Source organism: Gigantopelta aegis, chromosome 13, assembly GCF_016097555.1.
Source record: "Gigantopelta aegis isolate Gae_Host chromosome 13, Gae_host_genome, whole genome shotgun sequence".
Classification (NCBI taxonomy): Eukaryota; Metazoa; Mollusca; class Gastropoda; order Neomphalida; family Peltospiridae; genus Gigantopelta; species Gigantopelta aegis.
In genome coordinates this window covers 37,899,459-37,923,801 of record NC_054711.1, presented here as the reverse complement: position 1 = coordinate 37,923,801, position 24,343 = coordinate 37,899,459, and the positions used below count along the sequence as shown (strand labels likewise).

General features: G+C 38.0%; 1 protein-coding gene across 1 annotated transcript in view; it reads right to left on the bottom strand.

The window, feature by feature from the left end:
• The window catches only part of LOC121387460 (polycystic kidney disease 2-like 1 protein), a 64,415-nt gene that overhangs the window by 17,342 nt on the left and 22,730 nt on the right, over window positions 1–24,343 (bottom strand). Inside the window, exons 7-11 of the mRNA XM_041518581.1 lie at window positions 23,066–23,302; window positions 13,565–13,746; window positions 12,426–12,645; window positions 8,750–8,850; window positions 2,389–2,509 (exon numbers count right to left, since the gene is read on the bottom strand). Coding sequence (XP_041374515.1) covers window positions 2,389–2,509; window positions 8,750–8,850; window positions 12,426–12,645; window positions 13,565–13,746; window positions 23,066–23,302 — 861 coding nt within the window. The remainder of the gene's footprint in view (window positions 1–2,388; window positions 2,510–8,749; window positions 8,851–12,425; window positions 12,646–13,564; window positions 13,747–23,065; window positions 23,303–24,343) is intronic.

Below are 24,343 nucleotides of genomic sequence, written 5' to 3'. Positions count from 1 at the left end.
TTGACTATTGGTTAACAAATGTAAAAAAAATTGCAGGTCTTTTGTCAAGAGACAGATGTATATATGATTATCTCATCCGCTATTTAGCTAGTGATTCTATCACATTTTATAAAATACAGCAGAATCTCATTGGCTCGACCTCAGAAGGGTCGAACACACCACAACGCTCGAACCAAAAATGAAGTCCCAAGTTTTTTGTTTGGTAAGCCCTTATATTAACTGCTGATGGGTCGAACACGTCCAGGGTCGACTATAAGCCTTCGCTCGAACTAAATTACCAGTCCCGTCTGTGTTAATAGCTATATTTCCCTCGAACTGGTGATCCATCAAATATCAAATGGTAAACCACCAAACAGGACCAACAATTGCTGCCCTTGCGCAGTTGGTTACTACAACCTTCGGATTAATTATTTAGGCAGAACGAACTATAGATGAATTGGGGAATTGCAACAATAGCCATGCAATCCTTTCGTTACCACACTTGTCATGTTGTTTGTTAAGTGGCAATTGGTAATGATCTTTCAAGTACAGCTCGTGTTACGATAACTGAGAGGAACCGTGATACCAATCAAACAATTAGTGCACAAACCGCATAAAGCATACTTTGAACACGACTACAGTGCTGGGTTTTTTGTTGTTGAAATATTTAAATTGTTTAGTAATAAATTTATGTAAATACAGATTATGAATTTGCCATTTATTTATTTATTTTATTTCAGTGGACTTATATTTATTACATAATTTGTATCTAATTTAACTTTCTAACTGATGTTACGGAAATTTCCAATGTTAATTGAATGGTTCGGTCGAACTTTCTCTACAGCACCAACATGATTCGAGCCAATGGGATTCAACTGTATTATGTTTCTATAATGCTCTAAACTAACAATATCCCAAACCCTCCCCACACCCAATGTTATCTTATTTGCAGCCAGCCATATTTTTGTCTTAGCATGTCATATTTCTTTAGGCCTGCTATCATAAGTGTACAAAACGTGGGGAAACAACTGCCCACCCCCACCCCCCAGTACTGGAGCAAAACCTCAAATGTGGGCAAAAATTATACAGATATTTGTGTAAAAACGTGCTGACCCAAGACCTTTTTATTATGAATTTCCATCATTCTACCCTCAAAACTAGTTGCAATCCATGAACAAATGTGCAGTGATTTGTTTGCAACCGTACGTGTATATAGATGTTCGGCAGTAATGCTAATATGAATGCATGTTGTTATGCAGATTCTGGCATTTTCGTTTAATTCGGGCAAAAGCCGCCCTGCACCCCCTACAAAAATGGGAGCACGTACGCCTATGTATATAACTCTTTGGCAGTAATGCCAATATGAATTTTAAAAACAACAACAACAACGTTTATTGCTTTTAAAAGAACAAATGGATTAGGCACAAGTTATACAACTTACTATATGCCTTCTCCATAAAATTTTGTTATCCAGATTCAGACATTTTCATTTAATTCGGTAAAAAAAATCAGCCTGCAACTGCCCCCCCCCCCCCCAATAAATAAATAAAAATAATTAAAAAAAAATGGGAGCCTGTACAATTATGCCTGCAGTGTTTCTGCCAGAAAGAATTTTTTGGGTATGGTGCTATGGAATTGAATGTGTTGTGGAACTGAATCACAGTCAACAGTAAGTAAGGGGGGGGGGGGGGGGGTCCTCCCCCAGAAACAAAATGGGTTAAGTTTAGGGTTAGGTTTAAGAAAATCATACAGTAATGATAAAGAGTGATTATTTTTTCAAAAGGTCAACATAAAAAAACAAATTTGCTAAATGTTTTGGGTATGGTGCCATACCCATTTCACCCTCTGGTAGAAACCCTGACCTGCTATTTTAAAAACATAACAGCAGGCCATAGTTTACTTCCCATTTGATGTCCCTGTCAACAAAGTTGATGACAATTATTTAACGTCCTTGTTGATGACAATTATTTGATGTTCCTGTTAATAGGGGCGGAACGTAGCCCAGTGGTAAAGCGCTTGCTTGATGTGCGGTCAGTTTGGGATCGATCCCCGTCGATGGGCCCATTGGACTATTTTTTGTTCCAGCTAGTGCACCACGACTGGTATATCAAAGGCTGTGGTGTGTGCTATCCTGTCTGTGGGAAGATGCATATAAAAGATCCCTTGCTACAAATGAAAAAAAATGTAGCAGGTTTCCTCTCTATGACTGTGTCAAAATGACCATATATTTGACATCCAATAACCGATGATTAATAAATCAATGTGCTCTAGTGGTGTCATTAATTTTTTTTTTTTTTTTAACGTTTCCCTGTTAATAGTTGATGACAATTATTTCATGTCCATGTTAACATGGTGACAATTACTTGACGTCCCTGCATGTATGTGTAAATGTTCTGGCCCAGACCTCACCTTTCTGTTTTTATCAAGATCCTTCTTCATGGCGTTCTGTTCATCAATGTCGAGAAGCCGACTTCCATCATAGTTAAACCTCTCAAACATTTCCTGTATTTCTACGTCGGCATAGCCGAACCTAAAAAAACACAAAAACAATACCAATGAGGTACATGATATGCCTGTCAAAAGTAGATCGCAGTGACCTAGTTATAGTATGCAACAAAGAACCATCTCAAGTCAGGGTTAGGGTTATGTACAACATGCCTGTCAAAAGTATATCACAGTGACCAACTTATGGTATGCAACATACTGCCATCCCAAGTTAGGATTAAGATTAGGGTTAGGATGATGGCCAAGTACATGACATGCCTGTCAAAAGTGGGTCGCAGTGACCTAGTTATGGCTTGCAACATACTGCCATCCCAAGTCAGGATTAGGTTTAGGGTTAGGGAGATGTACATGACATGTCTGTTAAAAGTAGGTCACAGTGACCTACATGTAGTTATGATACTCGACATACTGCTATCTGAAGTCAGGGTTAGGATTAGGGTTAGGTAATATGACATGCCTGTCAAAAGTAGGTCGCAGCGACCTAGTTATGGTACTCAACATATATACATATATTATACTCCCATCCCAGGTTGTACTTGCATGCAAGGTCAGATGATCCTGTATGCATTGATAAAAAAAAAAAAAGTTCTGGAAATGAAATGTCTCAGACAGACGTATGGATAGAGAATGCCAAACCATAATATGACCTATCCAAGATGGGCGTGTGTGTGTGTGTGTGTGTGTGTGTGTATATATATATATATATATATATATAAAACATCCCCTACTGGGCCCTAGTTTCAAGGGCAATAACTCTGTCAAACATGGATAAATTCCATTTTTGACAGTTATATGCCCCTTGAATGAATTCCCATGAAAGTCAAACTTGTTCTGACTATACTCCCCGCCCCGGAACTGGCGATATCTGAGACTATGTCCGGGGTGGGTGTGCCTGAACCTTCAGGATATGGGTACGTTAAATGAGTTCCCTTCACCTATAAGTCTGTCAAAAATGGGTAAACCCCATGAAAGTGAAAGTGATCTAGAACTGTACATGATAAAGCTACATATATATACACAATTTTTAACTCAATACCATATGTGTGAATTAATGCAGACAAAAATAGGTCCAGAAAATTATATGTTGATGAAATGGACAGACAGACAGACACAAAACCTTGTCCCATCTAGTTAGACAGTGAAAGCTCTAATACAAAAATACTAAAAATAATAAAGGAAAAGAATGTTTCACAAAATCAAAACATGGGATTATGAGATTGAGCATTTCAAGCTTTATTTTATTTTGAAAAATTGTTTTGAGTAGTTTGGAGGGAGGTGTGTGTTGCGAAATGGAGGTGGAGGAGGGTATATCAAACCATATAAAATTATTTTTAGTTTGGAGGGAGGTGTGTGTTGCGAAATGGAGGTGGAGGAGGGTATATCAAACCATATAAAATTGTTTTGAGTAGTTTGGAGGGAGGTGTGTGTTGCGAAATGGAGGTGGAGGAGGGTATATCAAACCATATAAAATTGTTTTGAGTAGTTTGGAGGGAGGTGTGTGTTGCGAAATGGAGGTGGAGGAGGGTATATCAAACCATATAAAATTCAGGAAATAATACCTTTTTTGGTAAACATGGTTTATTATTTGCCTTATTAATTGTACATGTATTTGTTTACTAGGACTAACTTTATAAAGTGTTCACATTTATAAAGTTAAAGTTTGTTTTTGTTTAATGATACCTCTAGAGCACATTGATTTATCATCGGCTATTGGATGTCAAATATTTGGTAATTTTGACATATCGGTTATATGCACTATCCCACAAACAGGCATAACACATACCACAGCCTTCGATATACCAGTCATGATGCACTGACTGGAACGAGAAATATCCCAATGGGCCTACCAACAGGGATCAAGGCGACCAACCTAATGGAAATATTTTTCCGGAATTTTCTATTATTTCCTTTTTTATGAGCGCGAACGCCCTTTTCAAAACAATAATTTAAAGCGTGCGAAAATGTCATTTTCATAAAAGTAATTTTAAAGAGTGCGAAAAATGTAATGTTTGACATATATTTGCAAAATGACAATGCAAGTAAGTATATAATTATTTATATGCGAATTGGAACTTCCTCATATAAAGACACCCACACCCACACCTACACACGCACCAAAAATCATCGAGAACTTCACACAAAACCCCACTTTATTAGCAAATATTGTATTACAGTTTAAGACTCCCACCTACAGATTATCGATAAAGTGACAAACTTGTGACCAATGTTATTTTTGTGTAGGTATATTGCCACACATGCACTATTTCATCATATGCATGTAGTTGGGTCGAACTGATTTATAGCGAACTGGTTCAGGGATGAAAAATTAAGACTGGCTGCCGTTTTGCATTACATTTAAATTACATTACTCCTACAGTAACACCTTTTGGAAGCCAGCGTACAAAAAAAAAAGTCGCGTTAGTATTTATCTTACTTGAATAAAATAATATCGGTAGGTATATTGATGTCATGGATGCGTCATATAATAGAATAATGGTGGCTAAATATTATTTATTACTGCATGTGAAAACCAATGGAAAGAAGACAATTGTCGTTTCGGGTTTGTTTGTTTTTGTACGATTGTAGCGTTCTTGTTATATATTCATGCTTTCATCCATGGTGACAAACTTGCATAGATGCATGCAAATTTTTGTATATGGCTTCAGTTTACTCGACATTTTGATTGGTCGGCTGTTGACAATAGACACGCCCGCGGTTTTGGTAATGGCACAAGCCTAGACAAAACGGAGCTCAGGTTGAAACGAGTGATAAAGACATTTAATTCTAAGAATGTAATACGATGTAGTTGCTTTGTGTGAATTTGAAAAAATGTCTGGATATTTGGCATCAATTCCGGAATTCCAAGTACGTGATGAAAATTCCGGATTTTTCGGAAAATTCTGGAAAGTTGGTCGGCCTGAGGGATCGACCCCAAACTGATCACATATCAAGCAAATGTTTTACCACTAGGCTACATCCCACCCCTCTGATTTTCATAAGATACAGTAAATCCTTGAAAATACAACACTAGACTTCTATATTTTTTAGTGACGCTCTTAGACTGGCTTCTATTGAAGGTCGACTTCTATATTTTTGGCATGCATTTTTTTATTAACAGTCTTATTATAAGGTCATATTCTAGTGTAGGAGGCAGGATGTAGCCTAGTCGTAAAGCGCTTGATGAGCGGTTGGTTTGGGATCGATCCCCTATTTCTCGTCCCAGCCAGTGCATCACTACTGGTATAACAAAGGCTGTGGTATGTGCATGCTATCCTGTCTGTGGGACGGTGCATATAAAAGAATCCTTGCTGAATCACGAAAAATACTGCAGGTTATCCTCCGAGGACTACGTGTCAGAATTACCAAATGTTTGACATCCAATAGCCGATGATTAATTAATGTGCTCGAGTGGTGTCGTTAAACAAAACAAACTTCTTTTAGTGTAGGCTTCCAAAAGTTTTTGTACATATGGAAACCTCTCATCTTACAGAGAAATGAAATAATTTTCTCCTTTCCTGTTCTCAGCATGTGAGTGTTTCTGCCAGAAAGAAATTTTTGGGTATGGCGCTATGGAATTGAATGCAACCACAGTCAACAGGGGCTATGGGGGGCCTCCTCCACAAAGAAAATGGGTTACATTTAGGGTTAGGCTTAAGAAAATCATACAATAATGATAAGAGTCATTAATTTTGTCAAAATGTTAACTTAAAAAAATGAAAATTTGGGTATGGTGCCAAATCCATTTTACCCTCTGGCAGAAAGCCTGCATGTGTTTGTAAGCTTTTAAGTTTTGCAACAGTATAACATCAGGACTAGCTCTATCACTCGCCAAATTCGCCAGTTGTGAATTTCAGAAACAATTGGCAAATTTTATTTGGAATTTGGCGAATAAATTTCACATAACAGATGTTACGTTATTACAAAATAACTGGTTTTTTGCAATTTTTGAAGTTTAAAATACTGATTTGGCGAAATTTTCTGCTCACCCAGAGCTAGCCCTGAACATGGTCATTAACTATGACAAAGCTACAATTCAGCATAAACTTATAGAAGCAAGTCCATCTCCGGCACTCGCCAATTACGAATTTCTAAAACAATTGGCGAATTTTATTTTAATTTGACGAAATAATTTCATATAGTAATTGATATTTTGTTACAATATAACTAGGTTTCTGCCATTGTTTTAAGTTTAATAGGTAATTTGGCGAAATAATTTCATATAGTAATTGATATTTTGTTACAATATAACTAGGTTTCTGCCATTGTTTCAAGTTTAATAGATAATTTGGCGAAATAATTTCATATAGTAATTGATATTTTGTTACAATATAACTAGGTTTCTGCCATTGTTTCAAGTTTAATAGGTAATTTGACGAAATAATTTCATATAGTAATTGATATTTTGTTACAATATAACTAGGTTTCTGCCATTGTTTCAAGTTTAATAGGTAATTTGACGAAATAATTTCCTATAGTATTGATATTTTGTTACAATATAACTAGGTTTCTGCCATTGTTTCAAGTTTAATCGATAATTTGGCGAAATAATTTCATATAGTAATTGATATTTTGTTACAATATAACTAGGTTTCTGCCATTGTTTCAAGTTTAATAGATAATTTGACGAAATAATTGCATATAGTAATTGATATTTTGTTACAATATAACTACATGTAGGTTTCTGCCATTGTTTTAAGTTTAATAGATCATTTGACGAAATGTTCTGTGGATCCAGAACTAGCCCTGAGAAAGCAGACTTCAATTAAAGGCAGGATTCTATTCCAAGTATTTATCGTATATTATTTCAGGTTAATTTTTGTCAGTTACAACATTTTATGAAGAGTTCGTATTCAAGAATATATGGTACAATTGGGTTTTTTTAGTCACAACTTTACATGTGTATTATCCTTCTGACTACTGCAGGCGAGATATCTCGCCCGACGTCACACCAGTCGACATACTGTACACTATATACAATACATTCCCCAATTAATATTTCCTGCTGTTTTGCACACGACACTCACCAGAAGCAATTTAATAACAGGAAATGGAAGACAAGTCAACTTCCTGTTTCTTTAAATATTTTTAAATATCCATACCTTGGATATGGCGGCATGTCGAGATCATTTTTAGGGATCGATAGTTGATTGTGACAACTAATTTGATAATAAATTTGATCGTTTTACCAACAACGAAAACACCAAATATTGGGATACAAGTCGTAGTTCAGTTTAAAAAAAAAATTCTGGTCAGAAAACCAATTATTGGGAATAATAGACATAAATACTGGATAGCTGGCCACAAATTTTGATAAGTAAACGCGATTTTCTGTCTAAATTTAGTCAACATTAACTGATCTAAAATATCATAAAAATTATAAAAACCCACGAAAATAATACTTACCAATTCAAATATGAACTTTATTTTATGTATTTATAAATTATTCAAGTGAATATATGTGAGTAAAAATTATAAACTTGTACCCATTCAACGTAGTTTTTGTCAAAAATTAATCCAGTAGTCTAAAGGTTAAGAGTGCATCTTTATTAATTACAACCTGAAGGGAACAAATTAATTAGCCATGCCTTATTATTCTGTGTACACACTTATAAGTTACAACTTTATTAGAGATCCAAAAAAGAAGAAGTTTGTTTTGTTTAATGACACCACTAGAGCACATTGATTTATTAATCATTGGCTAATGGATGTCAAACATTTGGTAATTCGTGACACATTTGAAACCTGTAACACATTTTGATAAAGTTACAACAAAGTCAAACAAGAGTCTCAAGTTGAAATAGGGAAGGCGGCGGGATGTAGCCCCGTGGTAAAATGCTCACTTGATGCGCAGTCAGTCTGGGATCGATCCCCATCGGTGGGCCCACTGGGCAATTTCACTTTCCAGCCAGTGCACTACGACTGGTATATCAAAGGCTGTGGTATATGCTATCCTGTCTGTGGGATGGTGCATATAAAAGATCCCTTGCTACTAATGGAAAAACGTAGTGGGTTTCCTGTCTAAGACTATGTCAGAATTCCCAAATGTTTCACATCCAATAGCCGATGATTCAAAATCGATGTGTTCAACGTATAAATGTATAAAACGTATAAAATCAACGTATAAAAATGGCTCTAATAGTGAAAAATACATCATAGTGTTTAAAAACTAGTGTATGCGACTTTAAGGATACAAGTTTACGACATTACAAGGGTACAGTTTGTCAGCTCAACCTTTATTACGGCCACAAGTTTATCAGTTTCATACCCCTTAAGTATTTTGATCCACTCGTCCATTCTGACGAGTTTCTTCTCACCATGGCCCTTGTCACTGGTCAGGTGCAGTACCGTCATCAACTTGTTGGTTTTCTAAGAAACAGACATGATAATATATCATATGCAATATACATTTGGGACATAAACCTGCTGGTTTTCTATGAAACAGACACGATAATATGTCACATGCAATATACATTTGGGACATAAACCTGTTGGTTTTCAATGAAAGAGACACAATAATATATCACATGCAATATACATTTCGGACATAAACCTGTTGGTTTTCTATGAAACAGACATGATAATATATTACATGCAATATACATTTGGGACATAAACCTGTTGGTTTTCTATGAAACAGACACGATAATATATCACATGCAATATACATTTGGGACATAAACCTGTTGGTTTTCTATGAAATAGACACGATAATATATCACATGCAATATACATTTGGGACATAAACCTGTAGGTCTTTAAAGGAAAGAAACAAGATATATCACGTACATGCAATATACATTTTGGACATAAACCTGTAGGTTTTCTAGGAAAGAAACAAGATATATCACATGTATAATATACATTTTGGACATAAACCTGTTTGTTTTCTAGGAAAGAAACAAAATATATCACACATAATATAAAATATTGTCGATCATCAGCTGGTTGGTTTTCTAGTAAAGAAACAAGATATATAACATGCACTATACATTTTGGACATAAACCTGTTGGTTTTCTAGGAAACAAACAAGACATATCACAAGCAATATACATTTTAGACATTCTAGGAAACAAACAAAATATATCACACATAATATAAAATGTTGTCATTTGCTTGTTTGTTTTCTAGGAAACAAACATGATAGTATACCACATGCAATATACATTTTGCACACAAACCTGTTGATTTTCTAGGAAAGAAACAAAAGATATCAAACATAATACAAAATGTTCTCATCAGCTGGTTGGTTTTCTAGGAAACAAACAAGATGTATCACATGCAATGTACATTTTGGACATAAACATGTTGGTTTTCTAGGAAAGAAACAAGATATAGCACATGCAATGTACAGTTTGCACATAAACCTGTTGGTTTTCTAGGAAAGAAACAAGATAATAGTCATCTCCACTTATTTGCACATCGGTTTATAGCATAATTCGGTTAATCGACTATTTTCACCCAACACGGAACCATTTGCCCGTATAACACTACAAAACAGTGTTAATTGCACAGACTACAGGCTATATATCGGTTATTTGCACATATAAATAACGTTGTTTTTTTTTTTTGTGCTAAATTAATGTCACAAATGACTGAGAAAGTCTATCAAACTTTGGCAAAAAACTCAAATAAATCACCGATTAATCTGTTTTGTTTGAGCTCACTGTGTGGCAAGCCGACTGTAATCACCGTTTACAGAGTCGACGTGTGACATGCAAATGAGATGGTGTGCACGTTACTACTGGTGAATCACAATACCCGACTACAAGATTTAAGAATGACATAAATAAGTTGAATAAACCTAAGACCTAATGTTTTGTTTGCAATATATTGCTGTTAATCAGAGGCCATCTCAATAACAGGTAACTCTCCGACTATTATTTTTAGATGTACCGCCTGTGCGCTTGTACGCATGCGCACTCAACTATTGAGGCCCTATTCGATTGACGTGTTCAGGGCAATCATTGTTCTGTGTCAATTACGTTATGTTGAGAAGCCTTGTTAGTAATTAAAAGATTACAGATCAATCGTCCTAGGCGGTTATGTTTTTAATAAATGTGACCGATTAAATCTGGCAGATTAAAACAAAAACGTCATGCTAATTATATATATATCGATCGATATATTTTTTTACATTTATATATATCCAACTGCATGTGACGTGTTAACTGTAATAGTTCCGGTATGAAGTACTGCATTATGCTAGACTGTCTCCCATGCCACTTTGTAGTTGGATGGCTGTTACAAAGTGAAAGTCGGTACTCTATCGGTTAATCGACTAACCCGGTTAATTGCACAAAATCGAGCAGCACCGAGGGTATGCAAATAAGCAGGTTTGACTGTATATCAAATGCAATATACATTTTGGACATAAAGCTGTTGGTTTTCTACAAAAGACACATTTCCCACTGACAGGAAAGTGCATACCACATCCTTTGACCAGTTGTGGTGCACTGGTTGGATTGAGAAATATACCAATCAGCTGAATGGATCCACAGAGGTGATTCAATCCTGCGATGCAGGTACCTCAAGCGAGAAATCAGCTGACTGAGCTAAATCCTGCCCCAAGTTAAGAAGAAGAAAAAAAGTACTACAAAAGGATTAAAATACCAATATTTAATCCACACTTAGCTGTGACATCATTCTATTAGGGGGCGGGACGTAGCCCAGTGGTAAAGCATTTGCTTGAAGCGCGGTCGGTCTAGGATCGATCCCCGGTGGCAGACCCACTGGGCTATTTCTTGTCCCAGCCAGTGCTCCACAACTGGTGTAACAAAGGCTGTGGTATGTACTATCCTGTCTGTGGGATAGTGCATATAAAATATCCCTTGTTGCTAATCGAAAAGCTCATGATGTGGCGACAGCGGGCTTCCTCTCTATATATCTGTGTGGTCCTTAACCATATGTCTGATGCCATATAACCGTAAATAAAATGTGTTGAGTGCGTCGTTAAATAAAACATCTCCTTCCTTTAGTCTAACTGCATATTGTTTTTCAAGAATCTACAGCTGAGAACAATGCAATTTGTACTTTTTGGGGTTCAGGTTGAACTTATACACTGTAAACAAGGACAATGATTTAGCCCACACAAATGCATTACCAAATGAATAAACCTGATTATAAACCTGATACTAGTGACAGTAATGAATTCAGGCGGAATACAACGAAGACTGTCAAATGCTAAATCACAACTAACATATATAGAGAATACTCACCAAGTGTCTTGTGATACCATAATTTATTAGCATGAATTGATAAAAGTATGAAATCCGTGGCTTGCATTGCTACATGTTTACACCTATCATTGACATCGCTACCTCTTTACACCTAACAATGACATTGCTACCTCTTTACACCTAACAATGACATCGCTACCTCTTTACACCTAACGATGACATCGCTACCTCTTTACACCTAACGATGACATCGCTACCTCTTTACACCTAACGATGACATCGCTACCTCTTTACACCTAACGATGACATCGCTACCTCTTTAGACCTAATATTGACATCGCTACCTCTTTACACCTAACACTGACATCGCTACCTCTTTACACCTAACAATGACATCGCTACCTCTTTACACCTAACACTGACATCGCTACCTCTTTACACCTAACACTGGCATCGCTACCTCTTTACACCTAACAATGACATCGCTACCTCTTTACACCTAACAATGGCATCGCTACCTCTTTACACCTAACACTGACATCGCTACTTCTTTAGACCCAATATTGACATCGCAACCTCTACACCCAACACTGACATCACTACCTCTCTACATCGCTACCTCTTTACACCTAACAATGACATTGCTACCTCTTTACACCTAACAATGACATCGCTACCTCTTTACACCTAACAATGACATCGCTACCTCTTTACACCTAACAATGACATCGCTACCTCTTTCCACCTAACATTGACATTGCTACCTCTTTGAAGAAGTCCGTCATCCTGAACTGGTCCTCCTGCTGTGACATGTCGACCTTGACCTCTGTGTAGGTGTCGTTGATGATGGCGAGGAACATGTTGATGAGGACGAAGAACACGAAGAACACGTACAGCATGAAGTACATGGGGCCGAGGACACGGTTCGCAGCCTCCAGCTCCTCAAAGTCAAAATCTCCGAGAATTATCCGGAATAGCGTAAAGCTGAATGAGAATGGATGGAGGAAATAAAGTGAACGGAGGAGCAATGAATGGATGAACGAATGGATGGATGGGTGATTGAATGAATGGAAGGAAGGAAGGAAATGTTTTATTTATCAATGCACTCAACACATTTTATTTACAGTTATGGCGTCAAGCATATGGTTACAGACCACACAGATATTGAGGGAGGAAACCCACTGTCGCCACTTCATGGGCTACTCTTTTCGATTAGCAGCAAAGGATCTTTTATATGCACCATCCCACAGACAGGATAACACATACCACTGCCTTTGATATACCAGTCGTAGTGCACTGGCTGGAGCGAGAAATAGCCCAATGTGTCCATCGACGGGGATCGATCCCAGACCGACTGCGCATCGAGCGAATGCTTTACCACTGGGCTACATCCCGCCCCAATTGAATGAATGGATGGATGAATGAATGAATGAATGGATGGGTGGGGGAGTGAATGAATGGATGGAGGGATGAATGAATGGATGGATGGATGAATGAATTGATGGAATGAGTGCATGAATGAATAAAATGAATGAATATTGGAATGGGTGAATGAATGGAACAAGTGAATGAATGGAACAAGTGAATGAATGAATGAATGAATAGATTGACTGAATAACTGTAATAAGTGGACAAACGACTGGAGTGAATGAAATGAGTGGATGAATGAATGAAGTGAGTGGATGAATGAATGAAATGAGTGGATGAATGAATGGAATGAGTGGATGAATGAATGGAATGAGTGGATGAATAAATGGAATGAGTGAATGGAATGAGTGGATGAATGAGTGGAATGGGTGGATGAATTGAACGATTGGAAAGTGGATGAATGAATGAATGAAATAAGTAAACAAATATATGTGTAGCATTACCAGTGGTTAACTATCGTTCCCACAACACTTACAAGGCATTCTGAAAGCTACTGAAGTCTTTCACCATAGTTCCAAACAGGAGATATCCGAGCTGGGTGAAGGCCAGGAACACAATGAAGAACATGATGGCGAACCCAGCGAGATCTTTGGAACACCGCGACAGAGTGGACGACAGCTGGGTCATCGTTTTGTTAAAACTAATGTATTTAAACACCTGATAGTCAAAAACAAAACACAAATAATTAACAATCTGACTGTTACATGGATCGCGAAGACGGAGAGATCCTTGGCACACCGCAACAGATTGCAGTCGAGTCATTGTTTTGTTGAAAATGATGCTTTTAACACCTTATAATCAAATATAAAACACAAATAATTAACAATCTGACTGTTACATGGATCGCGAAGACGGAGAGATCCTTGGCACACTGCAACAGATTGCAGTCGAGTCATTGTTTTGTTGAAAATGATGCTTTTAACACCTTATAATCAAATATAAAACACAAATAATTAACAATCTGACTGTTACATGGATCGCGAAGACGGAGAGATCCTTGGCACACCGCAACAGATTGCAGTCGAGTCATTGTTTTGTTGAAAACGATGCTTTTAACACCTTATAATCAAATATAAAACACAAATAATTAACAATCTGACTGTTACATGGATCGCGAAGACGGAGAGATCCTTGGCACACCACAACAGATTGCAGTCAAGTCATTGTTTTGTTGAAAATGATGCTTTTAAACACCTTATAATCAAATATAAAACACAAATAATTAACAATCTGACTGTTACATGGATCGCGAAGACGGAGAGATCCTTGGCACACCGCAACAGATTGCAGTCGAGTCATTGTTTTGTTGAAAATGATGTTTTTAAACACCTTATAATCAAATATAAAACACAAATAATTAACAATCTGACTGTTACATGGATCGCGAAGACGGAGAGATCCTTGGCACACCGCAACAGATTGCAGTCGAGTCATTGTTTTGTTGAAAATGATGTTTTTAAACACCTTATAATCAAATATAAAACACAAATAATTAACAATCTGACTGTTACATGGATCGCGAAGACGGAGAGATCCTTGGCACACCGCAACAGATTGCAGTCGAGTCATTGTTTTGTTGAAAATGATGTTTTTAAACACCTTATAATCAAATATAAAACACAAATAATTAACAATCTGACTGTTACATGGATCGCGAAGACGGAGAGATCCTTGGCACACCGCAACAGATTGCAGTCGAGTCATTGTTTTGTTGAAAATGATGTTTTTAAACACCTTATAATCAAATATAAAACACAAATAATTAACAATCTGACTGTTACATGGATCGCGAAGACGGAGAGATCCTTGGCACACCGCAACAGATTGCAGTCGAGTCATTGTTTTGTTGAAAATGATGTTTTTAAACACCTTATAATCAAATATAAAACACAAATAATTAACAATCGGACTGTTACATGGATCGCGAAGACGGAGAGATCCTTGGCACACCGCAACAGATTGCAGTCGAGTCATTGTTTTGTTGAAAATGATGTTTTTAAACACCTTATAATCAAATATAAAACACAAATAACAATTAAAACCCTAGAGACTAATTCACAAAGCTCACTTAAAGTGCTGTTCCAGATATATGATGTATTGAGCTATATCAATAAAAATATTATTTAATATGATTAGCAAATTAAAAAAAAAAAAAAAAAAAAAATTAAAACCCTAGAGACTAATTCACAAAGCTCACTTAAAGTGCTGTTCCAGATATATGATGTATTGAGCTATATCAATAAAAATATTATTTAATATGATTAGCAAATTAAAAAAAAAAAAAAAAAAAAAATTAATTATATACCGGTATGTTTTTTATTTTAAAATATTCCCCTGAAAAACAGAACCAGCAGAATTCATTTCGGGAATTTCTGTAAGATTTGATCCGTGACGTCACGAAGGGAACTCCTTTCGATAACCAGCGCTATTGTTCATTGCTTCTTTTATGGACAGGATAGAAGAAAATGCTGGGGAGCACTGTACCAACAGTTGACACTTTAATGTCAATTCGTTTGAAGTGGCTTGTCGGCTTAATTAGCGAGATATAGGAATACCATGTGTTATGAGTTTTAAAAAAGATGCTGTACCAACAATTTTTCTGCTACACCAAGCAAGTGACAACACACTGACGCCATCCACACCAAAATGACCTAGGAGTGTGTATTGTCAATGTCCCAAACTGCGGTATGGTTCCAACTCCGGTCAGTTTGTTTTCTCGTGCACGGTTCGTGCAGTCAACATTCGATTTGTTGTTGTCTGCTTCTCGTTCATTTACTGGTTTTTTCATTACAGCTCGAGAACATTTTGATTAACACTAATGTTCAGACAGGTGAGTATCTATAGCCTAGTCCGTCCCATCCTACAAAAATGTTTTTTTTTGTGTAAATAATTTCAGTTTGGTTTGATTTAAGAGTAAGAAGAAAAGTAAATGTTTTGAAAATAAAACAAAAACAAAAACTATTTTTGTATGCAACTTAGAAAACAATCGGCTCAGAAATAAATAACTTGTAAATTCCATAGTATGAAAAAATAAAGGTGTTCCCTATGCGACAGACTATAAATACAAAACTTTACAAACCCCTTAAAACAATTTTTTACTATACCTTCCCAAAGAGAACACATTTTTAATACTATGGAATTTACTACAAGTTATTTATTTCTGAGCCGATTGTTTTTAAAATTGCACACTGAAATTGTTTTTTTTTTGTTATTTCCAAAACACAATTACTGTTTTTGTTACGTCAAACCAAACAAAATTCACATAAGAGGATGGGATTTTTTTTCCGTTCATTGCGAGGTGCCAAATAGAGAAGTGAACACACAAGTCCTGTGACTGTTTAAATTGTTACGTCAAACCAATTTTATTTCTGACCAATTGTCATTCAAACATAAGAGGACTGGTGCGGATGGTAGTCATATAAGAAACGAGCAGCTCGTTTCTTTCTGTTTTAGTCGGGCTCGCAGTTTTTAGCCGTTACGGGTCGTCTATGGGATTTGATTTGGTAGTATACACGAACTCGTTTTTGTTTTAGTCAGTGCGGGCTTGGCTATTTTTGGAATAAACATTTGGAAGTGCAACCTAGTGTTTGTTGACTTAAGCAAATAGACAGAAGGAAGTATGCGAACAAATCAATGTGAAATTTTCCGTTCTCATTTAAGTTAAAAAACAAATATAAATCATGTGCCATTTTTACAAACCTTGAAATAGTAACTGATCTCTACCCCCCCCTCTGCAAAACTGTTTACTATTTCCTTCCAATTAACTCTCAGACTTTCTGTGTCCCAGAGCTGTCGTCTGCTATTTCGATCTGTCAGCTGATCAGCCGAAAAGTTTTGTAATGACGTGTTACGGCTTGTATGGAGGCGCATAAAGGCCACATAATATTAACACAAATCTGTAACGTCACACATTGTTGGTTGACTGAATCACTTAGAGAATGAGCAAAAGCATCAACATATTTGTTACTTTAAAATTGTAATCAGAACACAAACATAACTAAGGGGTACTGATAATTATATTTAAAAAAATAATAATAATAAAATAAACAAAGCACTGAAAAGATGTTAACAGGAAAGAACACAAAACTGACCTTCATCACCCCAGCCTGGACCATCCACCTTATTGAAAGCAATTCAATTTCTCATAAGGAAAGAGAAGCATCTGATTTAGAGGAATCGAAATGCTGTGTAATTTGTAAACAGTTTTCACTACCAGCACACAGAAAATATGTAAATCTTGTGGATCACTAGAAATATCTTATATTCTCCCGTGATACCAAGGTTGTAAGGCCAGACAACACGTTTCTGTGCCTTCACTGCATGCAGAATATATCTAGCAAATTTCTAGTGTTACTGTTCTGTATATTGAAGTTTATGATTTGTTCCAGTTTAAAATATCTTGCATTCCAGGATTTGTTCAGATTATTTGTAACGAGAATGTTTAAGTTATTGGTTTTAGGTACCTTTAACCATGATAATGCAGGCATCGAAATAAGTCAAGAACGGTCGTTCAGGTTACCACATGTAAGAAAAGTCGAGAACAGTGTTTCGTTCTTGACAAACATTTCAAAGTAACAGTAGTTTTGTTTCCGAACGTAAACCAGGCAATGCATTCCGGACTTCTGCGTTTCATTTTTTTGTAAGGAATTGCATCTATGTTCGCGTGCACTTGTGCAATTCCAAGCAATCTCGGTAATCCGCGTTTAAGCAGCGCCCACTAGATAAATTTACTTCAGGAATTCGTTTCTCGTACCGATGTTCGCACGCACCGATACAATTTCAGAATGTCCACGTTAAAAGTAGCAGTAACAGGAATTCAATTCTAAATTTCATATAGTTGTGGTAACCTATAGGTTACCAGGCTATATTTTGTGGTAACCTGTAAATGGGTTACCAGACACAATGCTTATTTCGATGCCTGATAATGGGACATTAAAAAGATAAATTCTGGTGATATTCACACTAGGACTTGCTTGATCAATGATACAGTAACATTTATTAACATTTAGTCCATAACTGGACTCCATACTTAACAATCGCAACACCCGTGGTAACTGAGAGTTCCTTCCCTTCGTGTATCTACGTCACTGGAAATTAATAACTTGGGTGGGAACTTTTTATTTCAATAAATGCATGAAAGCATGAATAACAAAACAGCCCAAAAAAATTGTTAGTTTAGACAAATGTTTTTATTTAGAATCCCATTTTCTGATAAGCCACGCGATAATAGGGCGTGCTATGCTTATTTCTTAAAATTTCCGATATCGGGTCCTCTTGACCAGTAGAATTCAAGTGTTATTTATCGTCTTTTTTACTACATCAAAAGTACTAGAACATATAGTGTAGCAAAATAATTTGCACAAAAAGCTAAAGAACAAAACAAGAATAAAACTTGTCATTCAGTAGTAAGCTGCGTCCCACAAACATTTTCATCATCGTCTGTCAGATGGTTGGTTCTTCGGTTGACGTTCCAGGTTCAAACTGACAAGGCATTATTTGTTGTGTTGCACAAATATTAGTCCAGTCGTCATCACTACACTATTCATCATCGAAAGAAGAATTGCATGGTAATTGAGCCTGACAGTCGCTGTTGGTCCCACTTTCACTTGCACTGCAAGTCATCTTGTGGTAGGATTCTGTGAAGCGAGTTCCCTTCATGACATCACGGCTATTTACAGGCAGATGTTTTTACAGAGAATTTTACTTGGTTGTTTCCGACAGTATTCTATGGGAGTGATTTTTAAATATTTTTATGGGGCATTTGAATTGTAATTATTGATTTATATATCGGTGTAAAATATTATTGCAATGAATTAAGAAGGCTCTCAATTGTGGAATTTGAAATTTTAGTGTATGGTCTGGCACAGCTCTTTAAAGGTGCTATGTCAAAGTTTTAATAAAAAATGGAGATTTCTGACAATTTTTTTTATTAATTTTTGTTTTGAAACATAAACGTTTATACCATTAATTAGCTAATAATTCCATTTTCTAGAAAAACTAATTTTTATGGAGGGGACCTTGAGAGTGTGTCACACACATTAACTGGTGACATCACTGTTTTATGTGTACACATTAACTGGTGACATCACCGTTTTATGTACACGTATACATTCAACACACTTAAGTTTACCCATAATTCTTTGCAGTCAACATTATACATGCAGAATTGCGTCGAGTCTCTCCTGGGCTGTCATGCCATGATTGGAAGAGATCAGACTCTTTCTAAGGGCCCTACGGCTACTCTCGGCCTACTAAAATCCAAACCTATACGTAGCTCCCTACCTTTTATTCTTTAGAACGACCATCAAAATTGCACACCCATTTCCCTTTGGCTTAATCCTACGGGACATTCCAAATTACATAGCACCATACCACCTTCCGCCTGTTACTGGCTATGGTCGGACTGCAGGTGGTCCCTCCTTCACCCACCCCAACCCTTTCCTGTCCTGGACAGAAGAACCGGCTGAGGCCGGTACTTGTGCCCAGGACAGGCGTGCGCAACTGACAAAGAAACAAAAATGGTGGCCATGTTATATTTAGCCAAAAATTATTCAGGAAACTTCTCTTGCTGCCCAGTACAAGATTTTTTATTAATTATTATTCTAGAGTCGATTAATTTGTATTTATTTATTACAACTCTGACATGGTACATTTAATTAAGCAACACTGTAACCTTGCACTGTGACAGCACAAAGTTGCAGAGTTAAGTTAATTAAGCCCCTTACTGTTAAATAGAAAACAAATATAATGCGTAAACGCCTGGCAAGTATTTTTAGTTTAACTGATCACTTTAAATCACAGCTACATGTAGTGGTATGTGATATCTAATGTGATATATAGTTGTTTTGATGATTGGTAAAAACAGAGAGAGAGAGAGAGAGAGAGAGAGAGAGAGAGAGAGAGAGAGAGAGAGAGAGAGAGAGAGAGAGAGAGAGAGAGAGAGAGAGAGAGAGAGAAAGAGAGAGAGAGAGACACACAGACAGACACAGAGATACAGAAAGACAGGGGTGGTCGGGAGATCACAGTTATACTAACACAACCGTTCTGAACATCTGTTTGTTTTGTTTAACGACACCACTAGAGCACACTGATTATTAATCATCGGCTATTGGGTGTCAAACATGGTAATTTTGACATATAGTCTTAGAGAGGAAACCCGCTACTTTTTCCCATTAGTAGTAAGGGATCTTTTATATGCATCGTCCCAAAAACAGGATAGCACATACCACAGCCTTTGATATACTGTACCAGTCGTGGTGCACTGGCTGGAACGAGAAATTGCCAAATGGGCCCACCGATGGGGATCGATCCCAAACCAACTGCGCATCAAGCGAGAGCTTTACCACTGGACTGTCCTGCTCCCCCTCCCCGTTCTGAACAATACTTGTATAAGCTGTAGCTACAATTGTCTCCCCTATACATAAATCACAAGCAGACCAACATCTGGGTCCTCAGTCTCAGTCGATTCTTCTATTTTCAGTTGGGCATTCCGATTTGAGCTAAGATGAAGCAGGACGTGTGCGCCTGCTCTCTCGAGCTACCCCCCCACCTGGGGGGACTCATTGCTTCTTACGGAGTGTTATTGGAGTACCGCGTCACGTACACCGGGCCACGGGCAACCGTGACCTTGGTGTACGGTGAACCAGCGAGGAAGCCACCTAGGAGGAGAAGGAGGAGGAAGACGGACGCGCCAGGGGCGGACCGGGGGAGGTCAAAACCGGTAGCTCAACTACCGGCGGCGACTTCTTCCGTTGTACGCCCCAAGCCCCAGTCTACACCAGCGAGACCAGCTGTTACAGCCCTGCTGGATCCAGATGTTGACTTGCCAGTGGCGAAGCCGGACACGGACCTTAACCGGGCCCTGATGGAATCGCCCCCCACATCTCCGAAGCCTTCAGCCTCCGGGTTTCCAGCGATGCCACCCCCACCCAGGAAGAGTGGCGCTGTAGAAACCCAGGCCCGTCTTGTGGCCGTTGGAAAACGAAAGGCGGTTGTGTCCCCAGGCGACCAACCAGACAAGCCAAGTCCGCCGACCCAACCGCCTACACCAACCTCACCACCGATAGATGATCCGACCATCGGCCAGCCTTGGACACTACAGTCTGGCAAGCTACCATCGCGCTACTCAAGGCTGGTCAAGACCAACATCGGGGATGTCCATCGGCTCCTTTGTGAACCTGGTCCGAATACCTACGAACCTCTGCCGCTAACGGAAGGAGAGTTTTCGGTGCGGAGGATTACTATGAAAGATGGGGGAGGGATCTGCCTTACTGTCCGCCGGAGGGGACTTTTCCACCAAGGGATTCTTCTCGATGAAATGGACAACCCGACCATCCACCGTGTCATCAAGACCGTTGCCGGGGAAGATTACCGTCCAATCATCGAGAACATCGCCAAGTCCACATACCGGCAAGCCCTCCACCATCTGGATTCGTCCCTCTTCATCAGCTCTCCTTGACGACATCCCCTCTACCAACCTCCTTTGCCTCCGTGAGTAACCTCTTTTATTGGGCTAGTTAGACTTTAAATGTTTTGTAAGCAGTTCTAAATTCTTATGTTTATTTTTTTATAAGTAGTCTAACGCATTTTATTTTGGCGCCCGTTCAATTGCTCAAAATCACCTTAAAAACTTTTCGGCCGAGCAGTCTTAACTATTTTCGGCTAAAAAATTAGAGTCCAGACATGTTTTGGTATGCAGTACTCTTTGTAGACTTAGGTAAAAAACAGGCTTCACCGAGGAATCGAAATTCAGCCAATCAGAACACGGCTCCCACTCGGTGTTACTCCAAGTTTATGAAGTGTCTGCTATTTGGTCCGCGCTTACTAAATGGCTTTTTTCCAAATTCCGCCCACCTCAAACTTACCCCCCCCCCCCCCCTGCTCCGGAGTTAGTCACTGGCGAAGTCAGAGGCTAAATCCGTAGTGGGCGTGCCTGAACCTCTGTGGATAGGGGCACGTAAATACAGTTGCCCGTTGCCCCGTTGCAATGTTTCCTCTTCATGCATTATTGCTTTAAATAACATTTTGTTTTGTAGGTGGTTGGTATACAAAAAAACATACCACCGTGAAACCGTGATCATTTCGATGCCAGGTTGTAGCCATAGTTGTCTTCCTTAGACCCAAAACACACCTTATTTGGGTGTGGGTCTGGTGAGTATGGTTTCTAGTCAAAAATAAAATGCACTGAATCGACTGTGACAAAACAGACCGTGTCTGTGCTGTCGCAATCTGGCAACAGATGACACAGAACATGCACAGTATTTTAACAGTGCCAGTTATATCTTGTAGTTATATCCAATTACGGTCCAAGCATGCTGTTCTGGGCACACATCTCAGCTATCTGGGCTGTCTGTCCAGGACAGTAGGTTAGTTGTTAATTGTTAGTGGTTAGTGAGAGAGATACGGGTGTAGTGGCCTTACACCTACCCACTGAGTCGTTAAAACTTGCTCTGGGTGGGAGCCGGTACCGGGCTGCGAACCCTGTACCTACCAGCCTTATGTCCGATGGCTTAACCATGAGGCTGGTCTAAACTATATTGGTAACACATTACAGTTAACCTTTAAGACTACTGGATTAATTTTTGACAAAACCACGTTGAGTGGGTACAAGTTTATAATTTTTACTGACATATATTCACTTAAATGTTTTATAAATACATATAATAAAGTTCATATATGAATCAGTAAGTATTATTTTTGTGGGCTTTTGTAATTTTTGATATTTTAGATCAGTTAATGGCGATTAAAATTAGGAAAAAAATCGAAAAAGTCGCATTTACTTACGGGCATTTGTAGCCAGCTGTCCAGAATTTATGTCTATTATTCCCACTAACAGTGGTTTTCTGACCAGAATTTTTTTTTTTAAAACGAACTACGATTCATATTGCAATATTTGGTGATTTTCGTTGTTGGTAAACCCCAAACCCAAGCCCAGCTTCGGTGTGTTTTGGGTCTTATACCGAAATTTGAAACATACCTTAATCCAAGCCAGGAACACTGCGATGGCAATGGCATTGATGAAACGCGTCTCCCAGTAACCAAGTCGTTCAAAGTCGGCGTAAATGTCCGGCTTTTCGAGGAGAGTCAACATCATCTTTTTGACGACAAGTGAACGGAATATGTTAAAGCCAATACATACAAGGGAGATGAGGATGATTATAATATCAAGGATATTCCAGAAACTGTGGAGGTACGCCATTCTGTGCCTCTTGATCTGAAAAACAAGACGGATGAAAGAGCAAGGTTGAAATATGTAAAAGTTTAGAGATGGTAAGCCATTCTGTGCCTCTTGATCTGAAAAACAAGACGGATGAAAGAGCAAGGTTGAAATATGTAAAAGTTTAGAGATGGTACGCCATTCTGTGCCTCTTGATCTGAAAAACAAGACGGATGAAAGAGCAAGGTTGAAATATGTAAAAGTTTAGAGATGGTAAGCCATTCTGTGCCTCTTGATCTGAAAAACAAGACGGATGAAAGAGCAAGGTTGAAATATGTAGAGATCTAAAGATAGTACGCCAAGGTTGAAATATGTAAAAGTTTAGAGATGGTAAGCCATTCTGTGCCTCTTGATCTGAAAAACAAGACGGATGAAAGAGCAAGGTTGAAATATGTAGAGATCTAAAGATAGTACGCCAAGGTTGAAATATGTAAAAGTTTAGAGATGGTAAGCCATTCTGTGCCTCTTGATCTGAAAAACAAGACGGATGAAAGAGCAAGGTTGAAATATGTAGAAGTTTAGAGATGGTAAGCCATTCTGTGCCTCTTGATCTGAAAAACAAGACGGATGAAAGAGCAAGGTTGAAATATGTAGAGATCTAAAGATAGTACGCCAAGGTTGAAATATGTAAAAGTTTAGAGATGGTAAGCCATTCTGTGCCTCTTGATCTGAAAAACAAGACGGATGAAAGAGCAAGGTTGAAATATGTAGAGATCTAAAGATAGTACGCCAAGGTTGAAATATGTAAAAGTTTAGAGATGGTACGCCATTCTGTGCCTCTTGATCTGAAAAACAAGACGGATGAAAGAGCAAGGTTGAAATATGTAGAGATCTAAAGATAGTACGCCAAGGTTGAAATATGTAAAAGTTTAGAGATGGTAAGCCATTCTGTGCCTCTTGATCTGAAAAACAAGACGGATGAAAGAGCAAGGTTGAAATATGTAGAAGTTTAGAGATGGTAAGCCATTCTGTGCCTCTTGATCTGAAAAACAAGACGGATGAAAGAGCAAGGTTGAAATATGTAGAGATCTAAAGATA